Source organism: Hyla sarda, chromosome 2, assembly GCF_029499605.1.
Source record: "Hyla sarda isolate aHylSar1 chromosome 2, aHylSar1.hap1, whole genome shotgun sequence".
Taxonomy (NCBI): domain Eukaryota; kingdom Metazoa; phylum Chordata; class Amphibia; order Anura; family Hylidae; genus Hyla; species Hyla sarda.
Window position 1 is genome coordinate 156,642,804 of NC_079190.1, and position 13,898 is coordinate 156,656,701.

Here is a 13,898-nt window from a genome sequence, read left to right on the forward strand (position 1 = left end):
TGTACATACGATGGTAGTAATTATTATGCTGACACGTTGTAGTACTTATTCTGCGTACATGTAGCATTCATTCTGTTATGTTATCTGCACTAACATCCATAGTGTTTACTGTACATGGGTAATGGTATTTATTCTGCATGTTCATCCATAGCGTCTACACTACACACATGCTCCCGTAGCTTTTACTGTACGTATGTTTATAGCATTCATTCTGTGTATTCGTGCATAGTCTTTTATACGGAAAGTTCACTCAGGTTTGTCAGGATGTAGCCATATTGCCTGACTCCTCTTCAGGTTAGGGGTCAATGTCGGTTGCTACTGACTCGTTCAGAGCAATCGCATTGTTGTTTATTGTCATGACCTGACAAGTTCTCAGGTCAGATACAACCTCCTCTGTTGTATTTCACGACTACGTTATCAGTTAGATATAGTATACATATTCAACTATCCGGCAGAGGTACTCGTTCAAGGGTGGTCATCATTTTAGTGGCACTAATCGGCTGTTCAATGCCCGGTCACCTGACTCATTCCTTCAGGGGTTGAATCGCGGTTGTTACTGACTCACATTCAGAGCAACCAATTTCAGGAATAGTCACAATGTTAACCTGTTGCCTGACTCCTCTTCAGGTTAAGGGGTAATGTCGGTTGCTACTGACTCGTATTCAGAGCAATTTTGTCGTTGGTGTATTTGTTATGACCTGACACGTTTTCAGGTCAGATACAACCTCGTCTGTTGTATTTCTCGATTATGTTATTTCGTTATAGTACACAGATTCAACTCTCTGGCATAGTTGCACGTTACGCTCATAGTCTGGTTACGTTCATAGCTTTATTTTGTTGTACTGCACATGGGTAATAGTTTTTCTGCATTTCCATCCTTAGAGTCTACACTACACATATGCTCCCGTAGCTTTACTGTACTCATGCTCATAGCTTTCATACTGCATATTCGTGCATAATGTTTATACGGAAAGGTTATACAGCTTTGTTAGGATGTTGCCCTATTTGCCTGACTCCTTCAGCTTAAGGAGTTAATGTCGGTTGCTACCGACAAATATTCAGAGCAATTACATTGTGGTTCATTGTCACGACCTGAGACGTTCTCAGGACAGATACAGCCTCCTCCGTGGTATTTCATGACCACGTTATCAGTTACTTATAGTAGACATATTCAACTATCCGGCATAGTTGCACGTTGTCTATCTTTTTAGATATGTTTACACTTTATTTTCTAGGCATGTATGAGGTACTCATAATGATGTTAGAGCATAAATTCATAACGTTCCTTACGTTTTCACGGTACTTACGCTCCCAGCTTGTGTATGATACATGCACCAGTACACAGCATTTGTTGCATACTACCATAGTTGTATGCGGGTAGGTTATGTGCATTCGTTCCTAGTGTTGAATAGCAGTTGCACCTCTGGCTGTACATATATTTACAAGACACGATTACAGTATTCATATGGTGCTTACATTCATTGCAGATATATCGAGCACATATTCTTAAACCTCCTACGTCTGCAGGGGGGGATGCACCACATAGGTTATTGTTAGACATGTCTCAGAGCAATAACATATTGAGTAGCGACTTGTAGTTGGGTATACTGTTAGCAGGTTATGCCGCACATACGGTTAACATGTTTCATGTGGTGCACACAGGGGAGGTAGATCCTTTGCTTAGGGTATTGGACACAATTGGTCATTTTTGTTACTGACACGCCTTCAGAACAACACTCCAGCTTCATACAGGTATCTTGTCATGAATACTCATGATGTTACCCTGTTGCCTGACTCCTCTTCAGGTTAAAAGGGGTAATGCCAGTTGCTACTGACTCGTTTTCAGAGCAATTTTGTCGTGTGTTATATTTGTTATGACCTGACACGTTTTCAGGTCAGATACAACCTCGTCTGTTGTATTTCTCGATGACATTATAATTTCGTTATAGTACACAGATTCAACTATCTGGCATAATTGCACGTTCTCTTTTAAGGAGGGCCAGCATTTAGTTGCAGATATATTCTGCATTTAATACACAGTTTCATGACTCATTTCTTTAGGATCGGGGATTGAATCATGGTTGCTGCTGTCTCATTTCAGAGCAATTGATTTGACATGGTTATGTAGGTAATCTGACACGTTTCAGATAGTATACAATCTCAATATGGCATTTCACACTTACGTATTTGAGAAAAAAAAAAAAAGTGGTTTACAAAGACCTGTGACGTTTACAGGCACAATGATTTCACAAAGACCTGTCATGTCTACAGGCTCGATGGTTCCGCGGGGACCTGTGACGGGTTCAGGCACGACGGTGTCACAAAGACCTGTCAGGTCTACAGACATGATGGTTCATCTAAACACTGGTCACGTCTACAGATATGTTGCTCTCGCAGGGAGCTGTCATCTGCAATGGGTCATCACTTCCAAGTCCAGTTGGGTCAGTACAGTGGCTAGTTAGGTATGTCTGTTACAGTCTCAATCAGGTAAGGTGCCTTCGTGAACCTTGTCATGTGACATGACCCACACGATCTATCAGGTAGATAGGTATTTCTTGTCATTTACCTGTCAGTTTAGTTTTTGCCTCTTAAATAGCAGGGGATTGGTGCTTGTCAGACCTGCCATGAAGTTAGCCTTTCCGTGTCCATTTGAAGTAATGTCACAAGTAGGGATGGTGATAGGTATAGTTCAGTTAGTATTTGGCAGGGAAGGTTATTCTCAGGTTGATTCTTTACAGATGGACGTTACTACCACGGTTTCAAAGGTATGGTTACCACCTCTAGTAGTCACTAGTTGGTCAGGGCTACTCTTTCAGCACATTAGGTATAGTCTACTTCGGGTATGTGAAGATTGATGCTGGATGTAGGATGTTTTATTTCAGGAATTGTATTCATCCTTGCATGGTTGCTTTTTGCCCTCTATAGGCGTGCCCTCATTGCGCGGTTATGGCACAACTCAGACCGCTATGCTAGGGTAAGATCTTGTATAGGTATGTAGGCAATCTTTCCTGTCACTAGTACACGTATGGAGCCCCGATCACAAATATATATATATATATATATATATATATATATATATATATATATATTATATATATATTTACTTTACTGAATATTATTATACTATCTATTATATATATTTATATATAGATTATATATATTTATTATACTGAAAAATGCTCATAAAACTAGCATTCATTTACCGCTTTAACTCCCAAGGACTCCAATTTCTCCACCAGCCCCTGCTCCAAGACTTCCCGAAGTGCTCTGGTTACTGAAGGGTTCTTCTTCAGAGAATTTATCAACAGTTTGTTGGTGCTCGCTACTTCTTCACTGTCCAAGTCTGAAATTACAAGAGAACCATGGATGACAACTTACTATGTACTAAAGAAGTAGTATAGAAGAAATATTTAACCCATTGATGACAAGAGTTTTGTAACTTTATACAGAAACAAGTTTTCCTACATAAATTCACACAAACATGCAAAAAAAAAACCTCACTTAGTCCATGCAATAGTACTATTAAATTACAAACAGTAACTTTATATTATATGATTTTGAGAGTTGAGAGGCGCAAATCTTTGAATGTACTGCCACCTACAGACAACATATATTAATATAAACTCTGCTCTCTAAAATTTGCATTCTGTTTTTTGCAGTTGTCAAAAATGGGAGAGAAATTGACAGATAAACTGGTACTATGGATTCTACACTGACAAAAAAAAACAACAACAACACATTTTCTGATATTTGTTTGCTCTTGTTCTGTTGACTGCAGCTTTGTGTCTCACCACTACCAACAAATGTGAGCTTGGCCTTAACCCAGTTCTTCAATTTGACAGGTACCCAAAAGAACAAAAGTCAACATGCAAAATGAATACAAAACACCACAAGATGCAGAACATGGCAAGCTTTTTTACCTCTCTCTTCAGCAAGCTCCTGAATAGGCTCCAGTATTTGTGCCTGCTCTGACAAGGAGCACATGGGAAAAGGACAGCCAGAACATTCCTCAGAACATATACTAGATATAAAGACACCTATATATTTAAAAGGGGAGTCTGGCAAAAACAACTTATCCTCTATCCACAGGATGGAGTAAAAGTGTTTGTTCGCGGGGGGGGGGGGTCCGACCGCTGGGACTCCCATTGCAATCTTCTGCCTGGTGCCATGGCTCTCTGAGACGAACGCGTGTGCGTGAATGAATGAAGTGCGCGTCATCTGTAGCACGTGCTTCTGTCAGAGAGCCAGGAAGCGGGGCAGATCACAGGGGTCCCAGCAGTCTGACCCCCCGCGATCAAACACTAATCTCTTATCCTGTGAAAAGGGGAGACGTTTTTTTTTCTTGACTACCCCTTTAAGTCGAGCTACAATGTCCACTGAATTAATTAATAAATGCTAACTAAACTTGACTGATATCCTAATACTTTGGATTGTATACATAGCGTGATACTTTAATCTTCATGGCTAACCCTAAAATGTCCCATCTGGAAGCCTACATAGTACATTCTGTCTTTTTTTCACAACTGTATTCTCCAAAATTCCTGAAGAGCCAGGAGCCTCTATCATTTCACCTGTGCCCATTCATACCACAGCACTTTTGCAGAGCTGAGTCTAGGAGAGCAGAATAGAAAAGGAGTCTTCATATTTAAGCCACTTTCACAAGGCAGTCATTTGCATCAATATTTGGATCCTAAAACTAGGAGTGAATGGTAAACACAGAAGAAGTAGAAATCTTTCCGTTACAGCTCAGAAGTTTTTGGCAAACTACTGGCAATCAAATACTGATGCAAATGCTGTCTTGTGAGTGTGGATCATTCCAGTGTCTAAATATGAACTATAAACTAAAAGCCTTTGAACCTCTCACCATAATTTATAAACTGTATTGCTTAATGATTATCTTACCTCTTGTTACTGGTACACTTATTGTTGGTTCAACACTCTGTAATACTGGCACAAGTGTTGGAGCTAATAAATAAAACAAATGAAAGCAGTATTACTTATATGGAAGCCTGGAAGTGTAGGTGTGGTCATAGTTACACAGTTCATAAGGTTGAAAAAAGACCAGAGTTCAATCTGTATCCCTATAAGCAAATGGAGAGAGGTGTAGTCAGCTCTTCCAGCGTGACGTGCCGCGTCAAGAACAGGTGTGGAACTCACGAAGACACAAATTGAAAGAAGCAATGGTAGTCCAGCACAGCAGCTCAAAGCAAGAAGTGCTTTTATTGAGGATGATAGCTCACAGTACAGCAGGTAAGCATGGAGGTGACGCGTTTCGGCCAGGTGCCTGGCCGAAACATGTCACCTCCATGCTTACCTGCTGTACTACGTGCTATCATCCTCAAAATATACACGTCTTGCTTTGAGCTGCTGCGCTGGACTACCATTCCTTTTTTCAGTCTGTATCCCTATTACCCCCATACCAAAGTAACAAAAATCCTTCCTAACTCCAAATATGGCAATCAGAATACATCCCTGAATTAACTTTCTATCCCTATAAATTTATTTAGCATAGCCTGTAATGTTATTACACTCTAGAAACATGTCCAGGCCTCATAATAACTCTTTTTTTGAGTTCACCATGATCACTTCCTCTGGCAGAGAGTTTAGTCTTTTACAGTAAAGAACCCCAATCTCTGCTGGTGTAGAAACCTTCCTGATGACTCCATAATATAGACACAGTAATTGCTATAAATAGGTCATAGGAGAGATCGCTGTACTGCCCCCCAATACACTTATTCAGAGTTATTAGGTCGCTCCTAAGCAGTCTTTTTTCTAAACTAAATAACCCTTACTCTGATAATTATCTTTCTGGGTACTGTAGTCCTTTTATTACTCTGGTTGCTGCTCAGTAAACATATTTTATAATACTTTTTGCTGATGTTTTTTTTCTTATGATTCATTGTATTATTAACAGCTAAACTGAGACTTCCTGTCTTGTCTGTGATGAAAAGGAGGGGGTGCTCTGTACAGAATTACAGTAAAAGATGACCCCATTATATAAAGAAAACAATAGCAGCTCAGCCTCCCCCATACTTTTGTGCAGGTCACAGAGCATGCTTACAAATAAGGAGATTTTTGTACTCACTGTAAAGTTTCTTTCTTGTAGCCTTCTTTGGGGGACACCAATACTGATGGGTATATGCTCTTGCCACTGCGAGGCACTGTCACTAGGAAAATGTTGGCTCCTCCCTGGCAGGATATACCCGCCCAGAACCGGAAAAGAGTATCCGGACAAAAAAAATTAAGAAAAGGTGGGTGGGGTGTCCCCCAATGAAGGCTACGAGAAAGAGATTTTACAGTGAGTACAAAAATCTCCTTTTCTCGGTCGCTCTTCATTGGGGTACACATATCTATCCTGATGGGACGTTCCAAAGCAGTCCCCTAGGGTGAGAAAAACAATCACCAGAGACCAAACCCACTCGACCGTAAGGCCTGCGGACGAGACCCCAGGCCAGAGAAAACCGAGGCCTAGAAACAGAGCTCCCGGATGATCCCCTGTCCATAGAGATGGACTGGGATGCCAAAGGAAGGGACCGTCCTTCTCAGAGACTCTAAATCTACGGTCCTCATAGAGAGACAAGAAAAAGTCGACAAGGAAGCCAGAGGGTCCAGAACCATCCCGGAAGGAAGTAGGAATCAAATCTAAGGAATAAAGAACCAGACAGAGGGCTAGCCCAGCTGGGAAACAAAAATGGAAAACAGCACAACAAAATAACCCCATCCAGAGTCAATCGATAAAAGAGAACATAGTCGAAGAAGCCAGGGAGAACAATGTACGCCTGAGCAGAAGGGGAGCACAGGAGGTGGAGGCCCGAAAATCACCGGAAAAAAAAGAAAGAGACGGAAACCGGCTCTAGAGAGGCCTGGTGCGGAAGATCGAAGATCTGAACATCTGCCCCTATCCAAGAGTCTGCCACGAGCACATGGGAGGACATAGCTCAATTGGTGTAATCCAGACGACCGGAACGCTCTCCATCTCGAGATAACATGGACCCCGAAGGAGAAGATGGAAGGGAACAATGGCCAAGAAGGAGCGGAATGTCCAGAAAAGGGACATCCCGGAACACCAGAGTGACAGACATGGGAGCTGGAGATTCCTGAGTCACCTGGAAGACGAACACCGAAGAATAAAAGGCCCAGAAAGGAGCGGAAGGCCCTGAAAAGGAGTAACCCGGAACATTGGAGTGGCCAACATGGGAATTGGAGGTTCCTGAGTCTCCTGGAAGACTTACACTCGAAGGGTAAGGAAACCCAATGTCTGTAAAATGCTCCAGGTGACAAACATCAGTGCCAAGACAGAAGAATTAGGGTATAGAAAGACCGCCCCATAAATGGGATCGTGGAGAAGCCTGGGCAAAACTGCTACACATGCCCGAGACCTCAACCGTCACGGCCCAAAGAACCAGGAGGGCTGACCTAGATGGTACTCCACAGGATCCTAGGAGAGTGTCCAAGACAAGGAGACCAACTGGTCCTGGGTCCCAGCAGTTCAAGCGGACCAGAGCATTCCGAAGCGATAACCCATCAGGACAGGAACGGAGGGGGAACAAAAGGGAACCCGGCTGGGACTCCCAGGCTCTGGGCACAGGAAAGCTACTCTAGAAGACTGTGGTGTCAGTGTAGCGCAACTGACACCATCAAAGGGAAGGAAGAACACACCCTACCAGGAAGATTGTGCTGAGTGGGAGGAGAGCAATGGTAGGACCCAAACGACAGACGGTGGCTAGACCAGCTGTCGCCAAGCCATACATGATAGCAGAAACCCCTCCAACAGAGGAGAGTGCCAAGGCTGCCTGAGCAGAAGTAGATAACCAAGAAAAAGGAAGAGAGCCAGGCTGCAATAGTGGGCAGTAAGCACACAGGCAGAGACAGCAAAAGGCTCTTCTGAATGCTCTCAGTGAAAAACAAGGGCCCAGCCAGATATCCCACCTATAAAGTGGGAAGAGAGAGATGGCTCCATCTTGGTAGTAGAAAGCGACCAGCTAAATAGTCCCCCTAGCGGAGGGGAAAACAAGGGGTGGTCGAAATGAAACTCAGGCACTGACCAGCCCCCTGATCCCCGTACCCCCGTGGAAGGGGGATTTTAAAAGTGCACCAGGCACTGAAGGAGCAGGGTCATGCCGCCCTGGGGCAACGGACAAAGTACTGGGTGGATGTAGGAACTCTGCGAGTACATATTGAGGAGCCAATTTGTGTCCACATAGGGATCGGAATCCTGGACACTGGAACTGGCCAAAGATGTGACTACAAATGCAAGGAAGAAGCACACAAGTGCACAGCAACCAACAGCATTAAGAGGAACACCCCATTGGGGTGAAACCTTGAACCAGATGGGCACCAATAAAGCCAATCTGGTCGTGTGTAAGCCAACCGAGCAGAAGTCTGAGCCACCCTGCACAGGAATCCAGGAATGCCAACATAGACATGGATACCGGATACCTCACGATAGTAGTGAGCAAGCAAGACTGCAGACATAAAAGGAATCACAGACATCCAAAGTCTGGCTGTATGAAAGACAGACTCAGCACCCAATGGTGTGGCACAACCATGTCCCTAGCAGACCAACGTGGCACTCTTAGAAAGGGGAACAGAGAGTGCTGCCGTTGCCATGAAAAGCCATGGAACCTGTAGGAAAAGCCCATACCTCATCTCCTAATGGTGCCCTACACCAGGACCGCTGTCGCAGATGCAAGAGATGAAGGAAGTCTCATTGGTATAGCCAGTTCAATGAACCCACAGAGACAAACTTTGTGAAACTTCACATGGAAAGTTAGTGACCGGGATGCTGTTACAGGAGCGACAGGAAAGGGGGAGGTGACCTGGTGGATTAGAAACCATGCAGACACAGTCTGGCTATAGGGCATAGGGGCCATTGCCACACCGGGTCCCGCATTCAGAACCACACTTTGAAAGTGGGTTACCAGCCTTCAGCAGTGAGAGTGGCAGGCATGCAGAGAGGGACCTGGTATAGCAGGGAAACCTGCAAACCAGTATATGGTGCATTGTATAAGGCCCATGGAGCAACATGGGGTAACTCACTCAGAACTACACCTCGGCAGTGGTTTACCTGCACTTCCATCCACGGAGTGGGAAGTGTATGGTAGTTGACCTGACGTAGCAGTAAATAAAGCAGACGATTGTCTGAAAGCACAGGATCCCTCCTTCGAACTCTCCCACAGAAAGTGGGGTACTGGAGTGCAGCCGATCCGATGGGCGACCTGGGGGTGCCGGAGACCATGCAGACAAACTGGGGGTGCCGGAGACCATGCAGATGACTGGCATCATCACTGTGCACTGTCCACCCACACAGAAAGGTAAAGGAAAACACAGCAAAGCACCTGGCAGCCCAGTGTTAGACATACTCACCAAAAGAAACAAAAGGGAGAAAAGAAAGCTAACTAAACAGCCCTTACATGAAAATAATTTAAAAAAAAGACCAGGTCTGGGGAGCTCCCAGACCTGTGTCTTGCTTCCTACTGACACAAGCTAGAACTGATTACCTCGCTTCCAGTGGGCGGGTATATCCTGCCAGGGAGGAGCCGACTTTTTTTTGTAGTGTCAGTGCCTCCTAGTGGCAAGAGCATATACCCATCAGTATAGGTGTCCCCCAATGAAGAGTGACAGAGAAAACATGATTTAAAGTTATGATTATTTTGTTGACAAAGTTGAGGTGACTATAATAGAGCCTAGAAATGAAAGGGAAGGAAAGACTACATAAAAATGTGTGAAACCGTATTATATATTGGAACCAAACATACGGTACATGTATTTTTGGCTTCAAAATCAAAGGTATATTTTAACTCTTATGGCATATCTTGGCCTTTCTCCATAAACAGTACCAGAGGTGGCACCCAGATCTATCAGACCTTGATAGCATACCTTTTCAGTATAGGGGATAAGAGTCTGAACGCAGTGTGCGTTCTGTGTTGTAGACCTTTTCAGTTTATCATTCTATGGACTGATCTACTATATAACTGCATTCTTGATCCCTTAGAAAGGACAGAAATGATCTCTTCAGCAGCACACCTAAAATATTAGGGGTGTGGAAATTTAAAAAAAAAAACTACTTGTCCAAGGGACTAAAGCGGAACACAATCCTCAAGAAAATCCACTTGTCCTGGTAGATAAAATAATTTCAACCAAAATAGTATGATTCACCCCACTAGACCACCAGGGATGTATATAAGATCCCTTTAGACACTGCTGTCAATTTTGACAGCGGTGATCTAAAGGTTTAATAGCGGTCATGGCGATCGCAGCATGCCAGACTTACACAGACATCATACACATAACACATACATCATACGCACATCACACATACATCATACACATACACACATACATCATACACATCACACAGACATCATACACCTACACACATCACACAGACATCATACACCTACACACATCACACATACATCATACACCTACACACATCACACATACATCATACACCTACACACACACATACATCATACACACATCACACATACACCTACACACATACACACATACATCATACATCACACATACACATCCACCATACATATGTACACATCATACATACACCCGCCGCTGCCCCCCTAAATCATACATTACATACACACAACACACATACACTCACACCATACATATACAACCACCCTTTTTGCCGCTGACGCCGCCTCCTGCATTCTCGGCCTCCTCACCTGAGCTGACCATGAGTGGACATCAGAGCTGTAGTCCCGGCACAATAAAGACCCGCCGGCCGGTGTGAGGTTGCATGGGTTTTAAAATCTCACCTCACACCGGATATCCTCTCTCCCCTCACCCGCTGTGTTTTCCCCGTGCAAACTTTTAACCTCCCCGTGGTAGATTAGGTCCTGTGGAGACAGAGCAGACGGAGGGGGGGGTGGGGGAGCTGTGTACCGAGCTGTGTACGTCCTCACTCTCCCCCTGCTTCTTGTGTAATGTAGAGCTGCGTCCTCCGGGAGGGGACATAAGGGGGCTCTGCGATCAGCTGGGGGCCGCCGCCCCCTACATACACCCTGAGCACCGGTGTGAGGTGCAGACCTGCATCGGCTCCTGCGCCTCACAAAAGCATTAAAGAAAAATACGGGGGAAGTCGGTCTGTCCCTGCTTGCCCGATACAGGGCTAAATCTATAAAAAAAATTCACCTGCCCGGCGCCCAGAACTATTTGTCCCGGGCATCGGGCGATAGGATTTCCACATCCCTGCATATAAAGAAAAAAACAAGGACAAAGAGGAGAGATCTGGGTGGGGAGGAATTTAAGTTGCCAGAAGGGATCTGATAGGTGATTATGTAATCCTATAAGTCTCAGGAAGTCAGCTGACACAACATGTATTCTGGTTGTCAGACTGGTGGTTACACAACCTAGCTGCAGTAATGACATGTATGGATGGAGCAGAGCTGGGATGAAACAGATGACAGCGTAAGAATGCTTGTGAGTAGCAGATGGTACTGTAGGAATACTGCTGGCAAAAAAAAAGTGGGGTGCTTCTTAACTAATTTAACCCCTTAAGGACCAGGCCCATTTTGGCCTTAAGGACCAGACCAATTTTATTTTTGCATTTTCGTTTTTTCCTCCTCGCCTTCTAAAAATCACAACTCTCTTATATTTTCATCCATAGACCCATATGAGGGCTTGTTTTTTGCGTCATCAATTGTACTTTGTAATTACATCACTTATTTTACCATAAAATGTATGGCGCAACCAAACAAATATTATTTATTTATGTGGGAAAATTGAAAAGAAAACTGCAATTTAGCAAATTTTGGAAGGTTTTGTTTTCTCGCTGTACACTTTTTGGTAAAAATGACATGTTTTCTTTATTCTGTTTGTCAATACGATTAAAATGATACCCATGTTATATGCTTTTCTATAATTGTACCGCTTAAAAAAAATCTCAAACCATTTAAAAAAAATTAGTATGTTTGAAATTGCCCTATTTTGACCACCTATATATAACTTTCTCATTTTTCCGTATATGGGGCGATATGAGGGCTCATTTTTTGCGCCATGATCTGTAGTTTTTATCAGTACCACTTTTGCTTAGGTTTTACTTTTTATAAATTTTTTATAAATTTTTTTGGGAATAAGATGTGCCAAAAAAGCAGCAATTTTGGACTTTTTGTTATTTTTTGACATTTACACCGTTCACCGCACAGGATAATTAACAATATATTTTAATAGTTCAGATTTTTACGCACGCGGCGATACCAAATATGTGTATTAACATTTTTTTAACGCTTTTTTGGGGGTAAAATGGGAAAAACTGACGTTTTACTTTTTTATTGGGGGAGGGAGTTCTTCACATTTTTGTACTTTTTTATTTTACATTTTTGTACTTTTTTTTATTTATTTTTTTTAATACTTTTTATGTCCCCATAGGGGACTATTCATAGCAATTAGTTGATTGCTAATACTGTTCAGTGCTATGCATAGGACATAGCACTGATCAGTATTATCGGTGATCTTCTGCTCTGGTCTGCTCGATCTCAGACCAGAGGAGAAGACCCCGGGAGACGGCCGGAGCCAGGTGAAGGGACCTCCGACCGCCATGCTGGATGATCGGATCCCCGCGGCAGCGCTGCGGGCGATCCGATCATCCATTCAAAGTACCGCACTGCCGCAGATGCCGTGATTTGTATTGATCACGGCATCTGAGGGGTTAATGGCGGACATCCGCGCGATCGCAGCCTAGACCTGCCGGGCATGACGCGAGCACAACTCCGGTGCACGTGATCATGGCGGCGCGTAAATTTACGTCATGGTGCGTTAAGTACCACGTCACCATGACGTACATTTACGTTCATTGTCGTTAAGGGGTTAAAACAAATAAAGTGCACAACTCCTTAAATGTCTTCTTCCTCAGACTTTCAAGCACCATCTAAGATTCACAGTATAATGTTCTAAGCAATGCCCCCTTATACACCTCTTACCTGAATATCTTTTGGCCACTGGTGGTTTAGAGGATAGTTCTTTAATCTAAACAAAGAATAATAAATATTAGGACTTCTGACTACATTCTGTAAATGAAAGCCCCTTTACCTTTAATCTACTCTTAGGCTAGGTTCACACTGTGGAATTTCTGGGCAGAATTTCTGCTGGAGATCAAACCGGCGGCACTTGGACCGCGCGGACTGCATTGCCTTTCCCATAGATGTCAATGCATTTCTGAGCAGATCTCCCAAAAGATCCACCCAGAAATGTATTGCTGTCTATGGGGACGGCAATGCTGTCCGTGCGGTCTTAGTGCCGCCGGCTAAATCTCTGGCAGAAATTCTGCCCAGAGATTCTGTAGTGTAAACCTAGCCTTAGGGTGCGTTCACACAGAGTAATTCAAGAGGAATTTACTCGAGTAATTCCTCTTGAATTCTCCGCTCCAAATTAATGCCCATCTCCTCTGCCCATTGACTTTAATGTTATTTCTGCTGGCCTGTTCACATTGCGGAAATTGTGCTAGCAGAATTCCGACGCTGAATTCTGTTCCGCTTGAAGAAAGAACATGTTCATTCTTCAAGCGGAATCCGCTAGCAGAAATCAATTGAAGTCAATGGTAAAAAAAAATTCCGCCCGACATCGTTTTCGCGCGGAATTCGCGGGAAATTTGCGCGCAATTCGTGCGCAATTTGCGCGGAAATGGCTGAAAAACTCTTCACTTCTTTCTCCCCCATGTCCGCGCGCAACTCCGCGAAAAAAAAAAAAATTCCGCCCGTAAATTTTTCAGCGTGAATTACTCTTCATTTACTCCGTGTGAACGCACCCTTATTGGACAGGATAGGGGATAAGTGTCTGAATGCAGCCAAAAATCAGTAGTGGAACATACGGAAAGATTTGCATCTTTTTCTGCCTTTTGGACCACTTCTGGTTTTGGCTAAAAATACAGACCAAAG

General features: G+C 43.6%; 1 protein-coding gene across 1 annotated transcript in view; it reads right to left on the reverse strand.

Annotated features, from left to right (window-relative positions):
* The window catches only part of DZIP1 (DAZ interacting zinc finger protein 1), an 89,865-nt gene that overhangs the window by 28,495 nt on the left and 47,472 nt on the right, over nt 1-13,898 (reverse strand). Inside the window, exons 9-11 of the mRNA XM_056555599.1 lie at nt 12,945-12,990; nt 4,903-4,965; nt 3,204-3,343 (exon numbers count right to left, since the gene is read on the reverse strand). Coding sequence (XP_056411574.1) covers nt 3,204-3,343; nt 4,903-4,965; nt 12,945-12,990 — 249 coding nt within the window. The remainder of the gene's footprint in view (nt 1-3,203; nt 3,344-4,902; nt 4,966-12,944; nt 12,991-13,898) is intronic.